This window comes from Paroedura picta, chromosome 1 (genome assembly GCF_049243985.1).
Source record: "Paroedura picta isolate Pp20150507F chromosome 1, Ppicta_v3.0, whole genome shotgun sequence".
Taxonomy (NCBI): Eukaryota; Metazoa; Chordata; class Lepidosauria; order Squamata; family Gekkonidae; genus Paroedura; species Paroedura picta.
In genome coordinates, this window is record NC_135369.1 from 110,109,241 (window position 1) to 110,129,494 (window position 20,254).

The following is a 20,254-nucleotide window of genomic DNA, read 5'->3' on the forward strand; positions in this document are numbered from 1 at the left end:
TCTTCAGCTTCTGTTTTAACCTTCATTGTAGCTGTTTTGAATATTTATTGTTTTCTGCCAGTAATGTGGTATTATTGGAATATTTCAAATTGTTATTGTGCCTGCCACCATTTTCCACTTGTATCTTCATCTAAATCCAATCCATATTTCTTTATGGTATTCCTTTATGTGTGACTACATTGCTAACTGGAAACCATTCTGCTTCTCCATATTCTGACCTAACACTGGCATCTAGTTCAGAGTAAAGGTTGCACATCAAAACAGTCAGAACATGTGGCACATCTGTTTCTTTAAAAATCATCCATAGCATTTCAAAATTAAAATAAATAAATAAATACATTTGCTGTTATTTATAAAACATAAAGCAATTTTCTTATGAAATATACTACTATGCTCCAGTAAACAGCATACATTTGCAATATGATATGTAGTGTTCTTCCTTTTTTGAATCCATCTTTAACATCTGACATTTCTCATTCTATATATGTTGAGACCCTTTGCTATAAAATTCTGGGAATCACTTTGCTTACATGGAAAATTAATATGATGTCCAAGAATTGGTGCAATCTTTGATGTCTCCTTATTTAGAACTGGGATGTAGATTGGATATTTCTAGTCCGTGGGTCAGTAATACATTCAGCTCATTCAGGCCATTTTATTGGTATTTGATCAAAAACAGTTAACAATGTTTCTATATATCATTGAGGCAAACAAGATTAACTGTAACATTTGGTTATTTTTCATATTCTAATAAATTGGGCTAAGAGTGTCTGGAATTCTGTAATAGTTTTTTTTATTATTATTTTACTTTTATGCAGTGTTAGCTGTCCATTGTATTATGAAGCTGTTTCATACTGGGTGAGACCTAAGCAAGGGCATATTAGCCATTAAAACTACTAGTGAAAATCCTAATGGTCTGATGGCCTGGGGGCTGCCTCCTCCCATCATATCCATCCTGGCCCCGGGTAAAGGGTGGTCCTAGTCCCACATGGGGTTAGTGATCTGCTACTATGAGTGAGCCCACTACAAGTGTCCCATGAAGGGCAGGTGTGTCACAGTGTCATCTGGCTGCATGAGCCCCATGTAGAGCAGGTGAGGGGCAGTGGCTTGCCTGCCCCACACAGGGCTGAGACAGCTTTCTTACTTGTGGTTGTCTGCCCTCCCTTTCATGGGGCAGGGGTAGCATATTTGTTGTGGCATCCATGAAAGAGCCATCTTTTGCTCTCCACATCCTTGACTGGGAGGCTGGAGGCAGTGCCCTTTTCAGGGCCATTTTTGCTTCCCATTCTGCCACGAGTTGTAAGTCAAGGCAAATGCAAGCACAGGAATGACTGTGGGGTTTTATGTTTTCTGGGTCAAAATCCTCTGCGGATTGAACATGCTCTTCACAACCCAGAAAAGCTCCACTAGATGGCAATGCGCAGACTCAATTGTGGCAGAGACGTGAGCTCACTTCACTGCCATCGCTGCCGCAAGGCAGGCACAGTAATGTATTCTCACCTGTGTTCAGTTGCCTTTGCTTTGACCTTTCCCCAGGGGGCATTCCAGATTTTATAGAAAGAGAAAGGGTGCTTGAAGCCATCATGTCCACAGCCTGGGTCATTCCACATTCCACAGGGTAACCAGGACTGTAATAGGAGCGCCAACCTTGCCAACTGGGAAATTCCACCTTTGAAGAGATTCTGAGTCTCTGTGAGTCTCAACCTCACCAGATAATGGTCAATCCATGACAAGGGCAAGGTTGGAAGATGCCCCATTACTAAACCATGTTCCTTAAACACAGAGAAAATCAAATCAAGTGTAGTAGGTACCTCAGTATTCTGGGACAGCCCCATAGTTGGCATGGAGGCTGTAAAGTCTTGAACTGCTCCTGTTAGGGCAGCCTCAGCATTAATACTGAAGTCCTCCAGGACAATAGACTTCAGGGTCCCCACTGTCAAGTTCAAGCCTGCCTCTGTCAATGAGACTGTGGGGCAGCAGGGTGGGTGGTACACTGAAAGAGTCCCCAGCATCAGGTAAATATGCTCAAAATTAAAAGACAAAAGGCAGTCACTCCCAGAAATTGTAGTGGTTAAGAGTGTCAGCTTCTAATCTGGAGAGCAGGGTTTGATTTCCCACTCCTCCACATGAAGCTGGCTGGGTGACCATGGCTTAGTCACAGTCCTGTTAGTGCTGTTCTCAAAGAGCAGTTCTGTCAGAACTCTCTGTCAGAACTCTCTCACAGGATATCTGATGTGGGGAGAGAAAGGGAAGGCGATTGTAAGCCTTTGCGACTTGTTGGGAGGCAAATAGCCATGAGGAGGCAGGGGGGAAATGTGGGAGGAGTCTCTTGTGATGAGGTATACAAAGGCATGGCTTACAGATGCACGTTTGCAAGCAGGTTTGCACTTCCATAGTGGAAATGGTCAGATATTTTAGTTTTAATCAGCCCTGGAACTCTTTTGGAAGGTAGAGCCCTCTTTTCTTAAAACCTTTGTCAGAATGGCACTGAGGTGTTGTTAACAACTAACAAATAAAATATTTTATTTTAATAGTGGAAAGAGTTTTTAAAGTGATGAATTCAGGCATTGTTATGCCAATCAATCATTTTACAGTGTAAAGTTCTTTGTTACAGGCTTCTGAGATGTTCATTGGCTTTTCCTTAGATGATGAGAATTCCTTTAAACTGAGAGGTTTTCTTTTCTGTGTCTAACAAAATATCTCTGTTTTTCTTCTTTATATTTTGAGTTCCACTGAACTTCCATGTTTTTAGAAGGTACTCTCTCCTACTACTCCCAGTTTCCCTTCCTAGAAGTATCAGTCTCCCTCTGACTACTGAGCAGTCTGAAGTGCTTTTGCTTTCACACAAGTCCTAGGAAATTCTCCCAGCTAATGTCCCCTTTTTAACTGGACAGGGATCCTCTTTCTCTCCCTAGAAGAATTCTCCCAGCTCTTTTGCTTGAATTGGGAGTATCACCTCACTGGCCAAATTCCATCTGCCAAAATAACTGCCCCAGTTCTCCAGACACTGTGTAGATCTGCTTTCAGGTTTTAGGTTAAATAGTTTGAACTATTTAAAGTTTCTGTTCTAGAATCATGGAATCATAGAATAATAGAGTTGGAAGGGACCTCATGGGTCATCTAGTCCAACCCCCTGCACTATGCAGGACACTCACAACCCTATCACTCATCTACTGTAACCTGCCACCCCCTTGAGCCTTCACACAATCAGCCTTTCTGTTAGATGGCTATCTAGCCTCTGTTTAAAAATTTACAAAGATGGAGAACCCACCACCTGAGGAAGCCTGTTCCACTGAGAAACCGCTCTGTCAGGAACATCTTCCTGATGTTTAGATGGAATTTCTTTTTAATTAATTTCATCCCATTGGTTCTGGACCGTCCCTCTGGGGCAAGAGAGAACAACTCTGCTCCATCCTCTATATGGCACCCTTTTGAAGATGGTTATCAAATCGCCTCTCAGTCGTCCCTTCTCTGACTAAAATTTCTCCTCAGAGCAGATATTCAGCTAAGGCACAGGCATGTTCTGTCAGAAAGTTCTTTCTCTCTGAGCCAGGATCAGAAACCTCTCTGTCCAGCACACAGGTACTCTCTCAATTCTTTCTCAGCTAGCCAACCAGAGCACCTGCCATTCAAGCTCTCTCTCTCTCTTCATTAGTCCTTTTAGCCCTTCTTTTACTGCTTTTTTTAATAGTGATTTCTGTCACAATAGTCTTCTTCTGAAAATCTGTTCTGGGTGCATATCACCTTCAGATATCAAGGATGGCCAGAGTACATTGCAGGAGTCCAGTCTAGTGGTAATTAAGGCACTGATCACTGTGGCTAGTTCCGATTGAACCAAGAGTCGCTGATGCTGATATCAACTGAAGCTGGGCAAGGCGTTCTAAGGCACCACAACCACCTGGTTTTCCAAAGTGACTGCTGTGTCAAGTAGTATTCTCAAGCCATGAAACTGACTTTTCAAGAGGAGTATAACCCTTTCAATACAGGAGTGATCTCAGGTCTCTAGTCTGCCTTTCTACTAACTCAGAGAACCTCTGTCTTTGTCAAGATTAAATATCAGCTTGTCCACCTTCATCCAGACTTACTTTAAGCAGGGATTTAGAGCATCAATAGCATCGTCAGAATTTGGTGAAAAGAAAATTAGAGGTGGATATCATCCACATATTGCTAACACTGCAGCCCACACCTCTTGATGACCTCTTCCAATGATTTCATATAGATAGCATGGGGATGAGCTTGAACATTGAAGAACCCCAAAGCCAGTAGTCATGGGGCAGAGCAGGAACCCCCCCCCAATGCTACCTTCTAAGACCCCCCCCCGATAGATTCAAATCACCATAACACAGTGCCCCTTAATCCCAGATCTGTAGGATACTATGGTCAACCCAATCAAAGGCTGCTGAAAGATATAGCAGAACTAGCAGGATTACATTCCCTCCTGTCTAGTTCTCAAGAGAGGTCATCAACCCACATGAGCAAAGCAGAACAAAGTTTGAATCCAGTGACACCTTTAAGAACCAACCAAGTTTTATTCCAGATATATAAGCTTTTGTGTGCATACATACTTCTTCAGATACAAAGCAGTCTCTATTGCCACATTGAACTGGGTCCATAAAATTAGCCAGGGAGCCTCTTTCTAGAGCTGAGAAGCAATGACCTGCTAAAGCACATTGGCCAAGTATGTAAAACTGGAGACAGGGTGGAAGTTCTTCAGCATAGAAAGGCTTGTGAAGGTTCCCCCCTCCAAATACTGCCTCCTTGAGAAAAGGCAGAATAACTTTTGCTCTCAAGGAAACATCTACCCTGATTAGTTTTAAGTTTCAAGTGAAGACTTACCTCTTTACTCAGGGTTTTGGCTGATTTGATTCATAGCTTACCTCATTCCTTTTTCTTCTTGTAATCTGCCTCTGGCAGGTTCCCTGGACATGCAGCATGAACATTTTATAAATAAACAAATTCCACCTATCACTGTAGGTAGTATTTCAGGGGGTATCCGGAAAGTATTGCTGAAAGGATCAAAGTGAGCACATGTAGGCATATTGTAGGCAGATGGACTGCAGAACTAGGATCTGAAGACAGTTAACAATCATTGTGATGGAGAAATATACAGTGTGCTGATGCTGATGTTGCAGCCATCATGGGTTGAAATGAAATTCAAAAGAATTTTCAGCTAAACATCTAGAACAGTAGTCCCCAACCTTTTTATCACCGGGGGCCGGTCAACGCTTGACAATTTTACTCAGGCCCGGGGGGGGGGTAGTCTTTTGCCAAGGGATGTCGCCGCTGCTGCCTGAGCCCCTGCTCCACTCGCTTTCCCACTGGTGCCCCTGACTTCCTGCTGCCCACTGTGGGGTGCTGCCAACAGCAGCTGCGCAGTGCCAAGCCGAGGGGGAGCCCCAGCCATGGCAGTAGCTGGAGAGCACCAAAGGTGAGCTGGCGGCAGAGTGGCAGGGCAGCCCCTAAGGCAGCAGCCTGGGAGGAGGACGAGGAGGAGTCGCAGCCCAGTACTGACTGATCCACGGACCGGTCCCGGTCCCCGGACCGGGGCTTGGGGACCACTGATCTAGAAGAAGTTCCTGACAGAGTGGTTTCTTGGGAGGTGGTGGGTTCTCCTTCCTTGGAAGTTTTTAAGCAGAGGCTAGACAGTCATCTCACAGAAATGCTGATTTTATTAATTTAGGCAGATTGTGAGTCGGTAGGCAGGAAGGAATGTGTCAGTGTTTGTGTCTTGTGCATCTTCCTTGCATTCCCAGGGAATTGCTAATTGTCACTGTGGGATGGTAGGTGAATTCCATCCAGGCCAGGCTAGATTCTGGAGATTTTTGGTGGGGGAATCACTTGGGCATGAAATGTGGGTGGGCAGGCAGTTGTGAGTTTCCTGCATTGTGCAGAGGCTTGGACTAGATACCCCTGGAGGTCCCTTCCAAGCTCTGTTTCTATGATTCTATGATCACTTAAAGGCTTTTTATAGTCTACATTATTTGAGATGTTGAGATTATATGAGATCTTCCTTTGGTTTTTTGAGATGTTAATCTATTATCTTCTCACAAATTTATTCCACTAAGGAAAATTACCCTTTTCTCCAACAAGGCAAAAAGAACCTATAGGGTAGGAGTGTTTTTTTTATCTGGAAATTGGCATAGGAAAACCATTGAAGCCCTTCCCTTAATGTCATGGTCCCAATCCAATTGCCTGTTCTTTTAAAAGAAATTTAGATTGTAATACTAAACACTGTTACTAGGAAGTAATAATGAATTAAAGATAACTTGATTCTAAAGAAACTTACTTAGGATTGGTCTGTTAAAGAAATGGGGTTGAATATCAGAACTGTAACATATGTCTTTTTTGGCCCCAACACTTCTGCAAAAATTGAGATATATATTTATTAAATTGTATTCTATAATCAAGAGGCATAGAAATACCTTAAGAATTTAGACATTCCCCATTTATTTATTTGATTTATTACCTGCTGCTATTACACAGCATCTCATGGCAGGTTACAATAAAAATGTTAAAACCCCCAGTTACATATGGGACCAAAAACCTGCTTCAGTGATGAGACAATCAATAAAAACCCAAGTCCCACCCCACCTACTCCCCTCCTTCCCCCAGTGCCTTAGGGGGCTGAAACATTCAGAGGTGCTGATGATCCTAATAAAAGTGAATGTTCAGTGTGGAGGGGACCCCAGATCTTCTGCACCCTGGCCTCAACCAAAGACCTTGGTGGAAGAGCCCCGTATTACAAGCCCTGTAGAACCATGCAAACTCCTGCAGAGCCCTCTGCTCTTTTGGGAGCTCATTCCACCAGGTCTGGGCCAAGGCCGACAAGGTCCTGATACTGGTTGAGGCCAGGCAAATCTACTGTGGGCCAGGAACCACCAACAAAATTGTACCCTCAAAGCATAGGTCCTGTGTCCCAATTTGTTTAACATCTTTATGCGCCCTTTAGCCCAGCTGGTCCAGAGTTATGGTTTGGGTTGTCATCAATATACAGATGACATTTAGCTCTATCTCTTAATGGGTGGCCATCCAGACTTCACCCCAGATACATTTGCCGGATGGTTGGAAGCCATAGCTGGATGGTTAGAGCAGAGTTGCCTGAAACTCAATTCCTCCAAGATGGAGGTCCTGTGGTTGGGCAGGAAGGGTGGCAGATTAGGAAGCACGCCTACCCACCTTGGCTGGGGTGCAGCCCTCTGCTAGGAATTTGGGGGTGATCTTGGATACCTCACTTTCTATAGAGGTCCAGGTCATGAGAGTAGTGCACTCGGTCTTTTTCCACCTGTGCCAGGCGAAGCTACTAGCACCCTATCTGTCCCTGGACTGCTTGGCCACAGTCATCCATGCAATGGTCACCTGCAGACTAGATTTCTGTAACTCACTCTTGCATGCCTACCTTTGTCCTTAACCCAAAAATTGCAGCTGGTGCAAAATGCAGCTGCTACGGTCCTCACAGGAACATCTTGGAGGATCCATATCCAGCCTGTGCTAAGGCAGCTGCATTGGTTAACAGTTGCGGCCCAGATCAAGTTCAAAGTTTTGGTATTAACCTTTAAGGAAATCCATGGTCTGGGCCCCTCCTATCTGCGGGACCACCTCTCTCCTTATGTCCCCCGCAGGGCCTTGCACTCTGCTGGCATGAGTCTGTTGGAGGTTCCTGGTCCAAGAGAGGTCAGTTTGACCTTGATCAGGGCCAGGGCCTTTCTGGTGGAATGAGATCCTGGGAGAGCTGTGGGCCCTGTCAGAGCTTTCACAGTTCTGCAGGGCTTGCAAAATGGAGATCTTCCACCAGGTTTTGGGTTGGGGCCAGGGCAAGATCTGAGCCACCTATAGGTATGTGAGATCAGCTCCCCCTGAGATAGTCCCCCTGAGTTATTTATTCTAGGAGATCTGTTGAGCCAGGGTGGGAGGGTGAGGTCACCACTAAGGGAGGGTTGTTAGTGGGTTTTTATTATTTTAACTGGGGAATTTTATTATTATGGGATTTTATTGTGGGGAAACTTCTCTGTGAACTGCCACAAGCCATTTTGGGAATTGTGGTATAAAAATTGAAATATAAATAAATAAATAAACACATAAATAAATAAGTACCAAAACCTTGAACTTGATCCAGGCTGCAACTGGCAACCAATGCAACTGCCTCAGCAGAAGCTGGTTATGGGCCCTCCAAAGTGTTCCAGTGAGGACCCTAACAACTGCATTTTGCACCAGTTGCAATTTCTGAGTCAAGGAAAATGGAAGGCCTGTGTAGAGCAAGTTATAGAAACCTAATCTGGAAGTGACCACTGTGTGGATCACTATAGTAAGTTGTTCCAGATATAGGTAGGGCGCTAGTAGCCTCACCTAGTGAAGGTGGTAAAATGCCGAGTGAGCTACTTTCATGACCTGGGCTTCCATGATAATGGAGGCGTGCAGGACGAGATGTTAAACTGTACCCTGGCCAGATCGGGGAGCCGCACTTCCTGGCCCGCACCTTTCCTTCCTAGCCACGGGACCTCCATCTTGGAGGGGTTGAGTTTCAGGCAACTCTCCTCTAATCATCCAGCTACAACTTTCAAACATCTGGCAAAAGTATCTGGTGGGAGATCTAGGCAGCCATCCATGAGGTGAAAGCACTGATGACTACCCAGCCCAAAGCTCTGTACCAGCTGGGCCAGAGGGCAAATAAAATGTTAAATTGCATAGGGGAGAGAGCCGCCCTTTGAGGAACCCCACGAGTGAGTTCAAAGGGGCATGAAAACTCTTCCCCCACTGCAACTTTCTGTGTTCAATTCCAAAGTAAGGAGAACTGCCACTGGAGGGCTGTCCCAAAAATCCCAGTCCTGATGAGGCGGTGGGCCATAGCTCGTGGTCAACCACATCATATATGGCTGACATGTCTAGCATTACAAGAATAGCTGAACTGCCCCTATCCAGCTGCACAACTGTGATTCATTTTTTCAGAATACCCACATAAGGACCTCCAATTAGTGAAGAAACAGAGAGCTTAGGAGAAACAGATACCCCATGCTTAACTGAGACCCAGCTAATACATGCTGTGTATTATATTCTTTGTTGAACCTGATTATAATCCCTTGTCATTCATCATACAGCCTATTCAAAATCATAAATTCCCCTCACTGTGTGATGGTGGGGGCTGGAGCAATAGATACCTGGAGCAAAACATGCTTAGTTCCTTAATACTTTTCCATATCTATATCACACCTATATATATTCAGTCATCTTTGATTCACATTATTATTTAATTATTCCCTACATATGCCACCTATCTTACAAGGAGTTCAGAGTGGCATTGTACTTATGTAGCAGCTATTTGAGGTAGGTTAGGAAGAAATACAGCTTAAAGACTTTAAACAGATCTAACCATCATGCCACAAAGGCTAGTGAGAGGGGGGTCGGTATAGTATTCTAGGGGTCACATTGTATTTGTCACAGCCCAAGATGCTGCTGGGGGATAATAGCAGATTAGTTATTCTAAGCAAAAATTTTATGTGTAGTCTTCTAGTTCCAGAAGTACTCTTTGTCTGAGGGATGTTGTGGTTGTTGACAGCATAGAAGCAGAATGTGACAGTTATCAATTTCCTGTTACTAGGAATGTAGCTAATATTTCACAAGCATTACACATTTCACAAGCCTGAAGCAGAATATGACAGCTATCAATTTGTTGTCACTGGAAATACAGTCAATATTCAAAAGCATTAAACATTTCACAAGCCCATATCCACTGATAAATTCCATAATTGGACTATCAGGTGATCTTGTGATCCTCTTTGTTGAAGATTCTCAGCACAATATAATCTATTTTGTTCATATTTACTAATCAGAGAAAGCAAAAATATCTTGTAAGTGCTTGGAGGGTTTCTCTTGCCTTTAAACACCTGTTCAGGCATGTGATGACAGCTGTGGTCCCCCCCCCACCAAGGTTCCTTGTGCAGCTGTGCTTACATTCTTCAAGGATAAAACGGAGCTTATTTACATCCTTTTATTACATCCTTAAGAAATTACTTTCCCTGCCATTTTGTATAGCACTAATCAGAAGCCATATCAATTGCAAATCCCTTTTGAGAGAGCAAGAGCAGGGTCAACAACATATGAGAAGCAATTCATCATCAGTTTCTTCATCTGTAGGAAATTATACACCACATCTTTTATGATCTTTAAAATCAACTTACCACGTGTTGTTTCAATTTCCAAATGGTTTCCTGTGAATGAAAGATCTATTTGTTTGGCTCCACCTACCAGTTTCTTTTTAAATGCATATTTAAGCAGTGTCCATACTAGAAAACATGTTAAACTTGGTTGTGGCAAAAATAGCCTAAACACAGATGAGCAGCACATAAATGCTGAGTACTTGGGAGGACTAGTATTCATATCCCTCAATGAACGTATACTGTGATATGTGGGATAGTTTTCCCAGCAATACTTAATCCACTTCCTCCAAACCTAAGTGCTAACTTGCCTTCACCCACTCTCTTCCTGTGTCATTTGAAGACCTCAAAGGCCTAGTTTAAGTTATTTCCAGCCAGTGTGGATGCTGCTGCCTCTGTAGATTCACCAAGCAGTTCTAGGTAGCATGGCTACAGGATTGCTAGTAGGATTTGAATGGATGGCATGCCTGTCTACCAAACTGGCCAAGCTCTGATTACCAGTGTAATAAGAACATGTCCTAGTGTTGAGAGCTGATGACAAACACATGATCTAGAATGGCATAGAAGCCATTAGGGTGGTTAGCACATCCATGTCTCTTGAAGTAATAAATTGACTTGGTTTAATTTTGCCTTACAAGAAGCTGGAAGGTACAAGGCAGAAGACAGAGCAACTGCAGACTAGCTCAGTGTTCTGGAATATTTAAAGTCACAATCTCTGAGCAAGGGCCAGACAACTCCAGCAAAATATGAAACAACTGTATAAAGGACTTCAAAAGTTAAGAAGAAACAGTAAGACTGTGGGGCTTTCCGCACCGGGATCCTTGTAGCAAATTGTTTGCTGAACGAAAAATCGCCATTTAAAATAGTGGAATTCGTCATTATGCATACCTGACTTTGTAGTGGAATCCAGTTGCGTTTCTATCGTTTCCCACAAGCTTCCGGTCTCAGCAAAAATCGCTAGACAGGAAGCACTATTGCCAAGCTCGTCCTGCCCCTGGCCGTCAAGCAGCCAATGGGCAGCCGTTAGCATGCTCCCAAACAGCCCCTTTCCCTTTAAGAAAGGTTTAAAAAAAAAAAACACCCATTGCAATGAATATGTGTTGATTCATTGCAACGGAGAGACCCATCAGCTGGCAGGTGTGTTTGAGCTGTCGTTTCATCGTTGCCACGCTCCTCCAAGTGAAAAAAAAAATCCCCCCCCCCCTCACGGGCCCGATTTTCGGCTGAAAACAGTGTAAAAAATAAAGGGAAAATACATCAGCAAACGGGCTTGTCTGTTGTTTGTGCTTAGTGAATAAACAGCTCTGGGGAGGGACTGAAGCCGGGGAAGCCTCTAAACAGGCTTGCTGGTGGGTTGAACTTCGCTCGCTCGGAGAAAAAAAAATGGCGATCGCTTCGCCGGAAGATCAGAGGAGAGAGCCAGGGGGAGGGACTTTGTAGAAACCACAACAATGGTAACGCACAGAACTTTCCCGCTAGTGTTGCAGATTGGTTGCAGGAGTGTAGCGCTTTCCGGAGGGTGAATCCACTTTTGGGGATTTCCCTGAAAGCGCTACAAGGAAGCGCTTTTTGCGGATCGGTTTCAGGTGTGTGGCAGATTGTCAACGACGTTGTGCATAATGGCAAATCAGTAGCGTTTTCAATTGGCAACCATTGTGCGATTTTGAAGGTGTGCGAAAAGCCCCTGTGTTGTTACTATTCCTGAAGCCAATGGAAAGGTTTTTGGAATGAATGAACATCATGTAGTTTGAGCAGGGATTACAGTGACCTGGGAAAGAGGAAAGGAGGGGGTTCAGAGAACCAGCTGCATGTTATGGCAAAGAATTCAGAGGTTAAAGAGGTTAATGACACTATATTATAGAAGCCGGTTACGTATTATATCCTGTAGTGCTGAGGACCTAGGATAATCTTTCCTCCAAAAACAGTGTTAAAACATTCATGTGAATTGCCATAAGAAGAGTATATGAAAATATCACAGTCCTGTTTAAATTTCCTCCAAGAAAGTAAATGAATTAGCACCAAATAATATAAAGAGATATCACCATATAACACAGCAATTTTGTGCTAACAGATTTCTCCTGTCTTGAAATCCACGGTTGTTTGAAAGGTTACAGTACAGGCAAATTTGGTCAGTTGTCTCCTCCCCCCTTTCCTTCCATTTTATAAGGTACCTGAATAAATTATATGCATATTGTGGAAAGAGATTATCTACCATTTAGACATTTCCATTTTTTTAATTCTAAAAGACACATATTGAAATTATGGCATATGGTTTTACTCCCATGTTCCTGGAAAAGTGGGAAAGGATTATAAGAATGCAAGATGATGTTTCATTTTTATCTTCAACAGGATTGTTTTACAGATGCAGACAGAAAATTGAAAAAAGACTCTCAGCAGGATTACCATCTGGAGTATGCCATGGAAAACAGTACTCATACAATATTAGCTTTTAGTCGGCAACTTCATACTTGCGATGTCAATGACAAAAGTATAACGGTAATTTCATGATAAATCAAATTGAGGGAGAGAAGAATTCATCAAATAGAAATTGAGTAAATAAAGCAGTTTGTCAAAAATAAAGCTCTTTATGAGCCTTTCGTTCTCAAAGCTGCATTAATTGTTATGCTAAGTATACTGTAATGTTTGGATTTTGCTAAATTGGTGCATCTGCTGATCTATAATTAACTGTGCACCTCTGAAGGGTGACTAACAAATAGATCTGTTCCACTCCCTCTTTAAGGCTCCTTCAAGTTTCCTCACCACACAAACACAGTGATGAGTCATGTTTTTTTTTTATGACCACTAGAGTGGAACACACAATTTCCAAGGGAGGCGAAATCCCATTTCTTCTCCCCCCCCCTTTGCCACTATTTCTGCCTTGGCTACTCTGTTCCTCAATGAGTTTGGCTCCACTCTTCCACTTCTAACGTATACTTTCTCCCTGGTGCTTCCAGCTCATCTTCCTCTCCCTGCTGGCCATCACTCCTTCCACCTTCTCATCTTGGTTGTCAGGTTATTTCCAGCTTGATGCACCATTTCAGGTTGCCTGTACAACTCTTTAGCAGTTCGCTTTTGGTTGTGATATCAGTGAATATGTTACTGGTGATGACACAGGGATGAAGCTTTGGTGCCTTTTAACCCCCAGATTACTATTTTTTTCAAAAAAGCCTTTCAAACCTAGGGATTTCTGGAGAACTACTTATGCATATGGATTTAGATTTTATCCCACTTTTTATGTCCCAAACCCCTGAAAATGGTTTAACGTTAAGCATGAAAGCATAAAATCAAAATGTAAAATAACTGAAAGAAACAACACAGAAGCATGTTAAAATTGTTCATAAGACTAAAATTAAGGGCAGCAAAAGTGCAATGCCCTTTAGGAAAAGGAAACATAAAGGCTGATATTTAAAGATGCAAGAGTTCATCTAGTTAGCCATAATGCTTGGTTTCATTTTCTCTCATGACTAATTGTTGGAATTTCTTCCTTTTCAGGAAAGCACAGTGAGAGTGATATGGGCATACCATGACAAGGACTTCAGAGAAGCAGGTTCAAATTATCATGGTTCAAATCGAGGCACAAAGAGCCTGCGTTTACTGAACCCTGAGAAAACCACTGTTATCTCTCCTTCCTTGCCTTATTTTGACTTGACAAATCAAGACGTAGGTTACTTTGGATTTTACTTTTATTGAGTATTAGTACAAGAATATTATTTTATAATTTTAATTATTGACTGTTTTAACTGTTTTAATAATTAATATATTGTAAACTATACATAGTAAACTGATCCAAGCCATTATCTTGGAGGGGCAGTTATATAAAACCAAGTAATAAATAAACAAGATGAATGGAATTATTATAGGACTGTGTGGTGGCGGTGTAGAGCACTGTCAAGTCACAGCTGATTTATGGTGATCCTATGGAGTTTCCAATGCAAGAGATGTTGAGAGGTATTTTGCCATTGCCTGCCCCTGCATCACGACCCGGATATTCCTTGGAGGACTCCCATCCATTGCTTAGCTTCTGAGATCTGACTAGATTGGGCTAACCTGAGCTATGCAGGTCAGGGCATATGACTGCGCACAGAACAGAAATTATACTTTTTAATCAGCTTCCCCCCTTTTTAAATTAAGACAGGTGCCTATACCAGACAAGGACACAACATATTGGTGCCAAATGTTTAAGATACCGACAGTTCATGGAAAGCATCATGTGATAAAGGTATGCTGTTTCACTGTCCAGCACGATGTCTACTCCTGCTTCTTTGAAACATGTCCTCTCTTTTTTTATCCTGTATTTATAGACAATATTTTTAAAATAGTAAAAATCATTGATAAGCATGGGCATATTACTGACTACTAAAACCGTTTCATTATCTTTAGTTTCATCTTATCTCCATATTTGGGTGAAAAGTTGGAAAGAGAAATAGAAAGAGTGATGAGGTGGAGGGGAAGAAAGAGAGAGTGAGTGATGGTGTGGTGGGAAAGAAAGACCAAAAGAGAGTGAAAGTGTGGAGACAGAGAAACAAAGAAGTATGGGGTGGATACAGAAAAAGAGAAGTGACATTAGTCATGGGGGAGAGAAAGAGATGGCTAGTAAGAGAGCAGAGAGAAAAAGAAAAACACTGAGAAATGCAGGGAGGGAAAGAATTAAAGGGGTGTGGGGGGATGGCCTGTCCAGAATCCTCTTGCAAGTTTCTTGCAGGTCCCCACCTGCAATACTAAAATCATTAATATAAAATGTCAAAGTACTCCCTGAAATAAGTTAATAATAATGCTTAATATCCTGAATGTATTTAGCAGCAACCAAGTAGATTCAACCACTCAGGCACACTACAATGATGAGCAGAGTTTCCCAAATAATTTTTTGCCAAAGCTGATGGTGATAGTTGTGGAATTGATATTTAGGACTCAAAGGTTTATTGTCCTTGGTGAAACCTATCTCAACTTTTTTACCATTGAAAAACCCCTGCAACATTCTTCAGGCAGGCTGTCGACATGATTGCTCCCAAGTTCCCCCTTCCATCCTGCGTATTCCAGAATTCTCCTTGTTTACTGAGGAGGAGGATGGGTGAAATAATTGGGCATACTGTCAGAGCACAAGTTGAGGAAAAATTGAACTGAATGTGACTGAGCACAGCTGAGAGCATGTTACTGTGCCTACTGTGTCGCAGTGATGTTGGTAAAGTGAGCCCATTTCTTCATTACCACTGAATGCACAATGCCATCCAGAGGACATTCTCAGGACTGTGAGGAGACTGAACAAGAAAATGTGAAGGCCCACTGCAACTCTTCTGTGGTGCATTTTGCAGATTAAATCACTTGCATCCATTGCAGCTTGGATGCCATGACTTATTCAGTTCAGTTGCAGGATGCTATTGCAGCACAGTCTGGTTCTGCCTGCAAATATGAATTTCAGTTAGTGAATCCAGGTAAAGTGGACAGAATGCTTAAAAGTGGGCAACCTACCATATCTAGATTTGATCCTTCATGGATATTGTTACACTGGGTTGGATCAGTTGATTGGATTCAAGAGATAATGTGTCTCTGTGTAGTTCCATTAGCCATGAAGGAGGCAGTAATGAGATACATCCTAAAGAAGGTGCCCCAGGATACCAAATGACCTTAACAACTACCCTCATCCCCTAGTTGCCAATATTCCATTCTCATCCAAGATGCTTGAGAAGGTGGTAGCTGTTTAACTTCAGTCTTGGTAGATAAAGATTATCTAGACCCATTTTTGTCCATACTTAGTTGCTCTGACCTATGATCTTTGTCCTTCGTGTTGTTTAAATGTGAATCCATTCAGAAATCATCTAGGGTACTGGAGTGAGATTGTACAATGATAATTACACCCAATTCTGTTTCTCCTTAACTGAGCCAGATTAGTCTGTAGAAGTTCTGAGCAGGTTCCTGCGAAGAAGTGAAGAAGTGGATAAGAGCTGATAAATGGAGGGTCAGTCTAGGCAGATCTGTGGGCAATGACAAAGTGACTTGAGAACTGAGAGGTTAGCCTGTCCTAAAGGAAATTGCTTTCCTTCTGAAGAAGCAGATTAATAGCTTGATGGTTATTGCTAGATCCTGCTAGATACAAATGGAGGCTCAGGTCTCCCCTGTGGTACATAACTTCAGGGGATATGCTATCTATGACTGGCTATAGTGATCTGTTCTCTGGTCCCATCCAGGTTAGAGTACTGGATAGCAGCATACATGGAACTGTCTTTGAAAACTGTTTGGAAACTTCAATTTATCCAGAATATGGCAGCTGAGCTTTTATCAGGGCTGAATGGAGAGATTGTATCACCCCTTGTGCTGAAATATCTGCACTGGCTGCCCATCCGTTTCCAGACACAATTAAAAATGCTGCGTTTTGGTGTTTTTAGTGATTTGGATTGTTTCATTGATACATTTTTATTGGTATTTGGTTTTATAGTTTTACTGTGCCTTGTTTTATTGTTTTGAATGAATGAACAAATGATTCAATAAAGATAAAACCAAACTCAGCCCAACCTCAGCCCTCATCTCTCTCAATTTCCTATTATTGGGAGAGCTCCCAGTTTTCACTGTTATCATTGATGGAAAATATATTTCCAATAAAAAACTTCTGTTTTTTAAAACTTCTTTAAAAAACTTCTGTTTTTTAGAACAAAGATATTATCTTCATAGTCCTGTGGCAAGCTACATAGTCAGCTCATATGATTTATAAAAGCTGTGTGTTGAGCAGCCACTTGGTTGTATCATTCCCAGGATAAGAAAGTATTTTGTGGATCCACAGAGCAGGGAACATGAATACAGAGGCCAACATTACAAAAGGGTAGATACTGGGGACTGCTTTTAATGCAGTACATTAAAGCCATTCTTGTATTGCTTGAACTACAGGAAAGCACTATTTTTGTACTTCATAGGCATGACTGGAGTGCTCTATATCTAATTCCATCTATCTGAATTATACAATATATGACTTCATGTTTTTTCCAGTATTTCTCATTCAAATCAGTAGAACAAATATCTATAGATAGTACTTGTTATTTCTAGATAAAGAAGAACAGTTGGTTCTTATATGCTGCTTTTCTCTACCCAAAGGAGGCTCAAAGCGGCTTACAGTCACCTTCCCATTCCTCTCCCCACAACAGACACCCTGTGGGGTGGGTGAGGCTGAGAGAGCCCTGATATCACTGCCCGATCAGAACAGTTTTATCTGTGCCATGGTGAGCCCAAGGTCACCCAGCTGGCTGCATGTGGATAAAATGGTGGCTAAACCTCAGTAGAACTCTGTTAGATGCAGCCCCTGCCCACCCTAGCATTATAACAGGAACCTGCCTCTTTGCTCAAATCCAAGAAAATGGAGGGATGAATAAACATATTTCAACATGTTTTCCAGAAGATAGAGACAGAGTTCAACGAGATCTGAACACAATGGAAAAATGGGCGAATGAGAACAAGATGCAGTTTAATAAAGATAAGTGTAAAGTTCTGCATCTGGGTCAGAAAAATGAAAAGCATGCCTACTGGATGGGGAATACGCTTCTAGGTAACACTGTGTGTGAACGAGACCTTGGGGTACTTGTGGATTGTAAACTAAACATGAGCAGGCAGTGGGATGCAGCGGTAAAAAAGGCAAATGCCATTTTGGGCTGTATCAACAGGGGCATCACATCAAAATCACAAGATGTCATAGTCCCATTGTGTACGGCACTGGTCAGACCACACCTGGAGTACTGTGTGCAGTTCTGGAGGCCTCACTTCAAGAAGGACGTAGATAAAATTGAAAGGATACGGAGGAGAGCGACGAAGATTATCTGGGGCCAAGGGACCAAGCCCTACGAAGATAGGTTGAGGGACTTGGGAATGTTCAGCTTGGAGAAAAGGAGGTTGAGAGGGGACATGATAGCCCTCTTTAAGTATTTGAAAGGTTGTCACTTGGAGGAGGGCAGGATGCTGTTTCCGTTGGCTGCAGAGGAGAGGACACGCAGTAATGGGTTTAAACTACAAGTACAACGATATAGGCTAGATATCAGGAAAAAAATTCACAGTCAGAGTAGTTCAGCAGTGGAATAGGCTGCCTAAGGAGGTGGTGAGCTCCCCCTCACTGGCAGTCTTCAAGCAAAGGTTGGATACACACTTTTCTTGGATGCTTTAGAATGCTTAGGGCTGATCCTGCGTAGAGCAGGGGATTGGACTAGATGGCCTGCATGGCCCCTTCCAACTCTATGGTTCTATGATTCTATGAAATTGGTTGACTGTCATGTTATGTGGAAGTTTGGCTGAATAATACTATCAGTATCAAGTTGCCTTAGGAAAGGTATCATTCCATATATTCTTGAGGTGGTGGCTTCCTGGGTTGTAAATTTCAGTTCATCACTAGGAGAAGAAGAATTGTCTCAGGGAAAAGCAGGAATGGTTGGTCTTCCACAGCAAGTATGGAGGCTGACCAGATTAGACTTACCCTGTTTTTATCAATTTTATGAATTAGAATGGCCTGAAACCATTCAGTTTGCACTGTGATGATCTGAAATGCTGAAATAGTACTTCCTTTCCTCCACAAATGAGGCATCTGGACAAATTCTCAGTGGTTCTGAACATTACTGAGGAAGCAAGTAGGTTAAGCAGCAGTAATCAAAGACTAAACTGGAAAGTAGTAATTAATGGTTTAGTTATAAGTCTTCCTGAGTTGGCATATATAAATGTTCATGATAGTGTATATCAGTGATGACAGCTCAGTATCACAAAAGATGACAGATAAACAACTGAAGAAGAAGAAGAAGAAGAAGAGTTGTTTCTTATAAGCCCCTTTTCCCTACCCGAAGGTGGCTCAAAGCGGCTTACAGTCGCCTTCCCATTCCTCTCCCCACAACAGACACCCTGTGGGGTGGGTGAGGCTGAGAGAGCCCTGATATCACTGCTCGGTCAGAACAGTTTTATCAGTGCTGTGGCGAGCCCAAGGTCACCCAGCTGGTTGCATGTGGGGGAGCGCAGAATCGAACCCGGCATGCCAGATTAGAAGTCCGCACTCCTAACCACTACACCAAACTGGCTCTCTGAAGCAAATATAATATAGATATGTGAAACTCTCAGTTACATTATGCAAATCCTAGGGTTTTCAGCACACTAATTGCTTACAGTGAATTATATTTCATTTAACATGTGTACAAAGAAGGATTTAATCTGGTGTACAAGAAGCATTTTCTCCTTTCATGGATATCAATTGACAATACCAGCAACTGGTGCTACAATAAATTTTGTAGGATCCTTTGCAATTATACACTTGGACCAGGGCTGTCCTCCATGGCACCCATCAACACCCTTTCTAGTGCCCAAAAAAGGGTTCATTAAAAGTGGGCAAGGCCAGTTGGGGTGTTTGCTCAATAGGGCTTCAGATTGGTCATTGGAAATTTAATTGGCTAAGCAGATTTTTAAAAATTGCTTTCAGCAGTAGCTGCCATCACAGCACAAGGATCTTTACTGCATGACTGTAGGCTGTGTGTATAAAAGAGAGTATTTTTAAAACAGCATGGCTGACAAACTAAAGTTCCATCATGAATTTTAGCCTGTTTGGGGTTTGCATGTGGATAAAATGGTGGCTAAACCTTAGTAGAACTCTGTTAGATGCAGCCCCTGCCCACCGTAGCATTATAACAGGAACCTGCCTCTTTGCTCAAATCCAAGAAAATGGAGGGATGAATAAACATATTTCAAATCGGTTGACTGTTATATTATATGGAAGTTCGGCTGAATAATACAAGGATTTTTACAGTACAAGGACTGTAGGCTGTGTGTATAAAAGAGAGTATTTTTAAAACAGCCGGACTGACAAACTAAAGTTCAGCGTGAATTTTAGCCTGTTTGGGGCTTGCAAACTGAAATTTGTGAACGGAACAACCAGGATGAATAGGCACAAATTTTGGTGCAATTCATGGTGGCTAGTAACAGTTCATGAAGGGCAGAAAGTAGAGTTTTACTACTGCTTTCTGCTTTTCATGAAAAACATCTGAGTGGCTGGGAGGTCCCCTCTGTTCAGCTATTTGGTTCGAATGCCATCTTTCTGCTAGCCATCTTTCTGCCCTAGTCAGCAGAAAAGTGGAAGGGAAGTCCCTTCCTGGAGATCTGCC

At 42.4% G+C, this 20,254-nt stretch overlaps 1 protein-coding gene and 1 long non-coding RNA gene across 3 annotated transcripts in view; one reads left to right on the forward strand and one right to left on the reverse strand.

The window, feature by feature from the left end:
* Positions 1 to 20,254, reverse strand: part of LOC143844903 (uncharacterized) — a 107,754-nt gene that overhangs the window by 16,389 nt on the left and 71,111 nt on the right. The window lies entirely within an intron of this gene.
* MOXD1 (monooxygenase DBH like 1) overlaps positions 1 to 20,254 on the forward strand; it is a 64,615-nt gene that overhangs the window by 7,131 nt on the left and 37,230 nt on the right. The window contains exons 2-4 of the mRNA XM_077352692.1: positions 12,498 to 12,644; positions 13,641 to 13,808; positions 14,284 to 14,367. Coding sequence (XP_077208807.1) covers positions 12,498 to 12,644; positions 13,641 to 13,808; positions 14,284 to 14,367 — 399 coding nt within the window. The remainder of the gene's footprint in view (positions 1 to 12,497; positions 12,645 to 13,640; positions 13,809 to 14,283; positions 14,368 to 20,254) is intronic.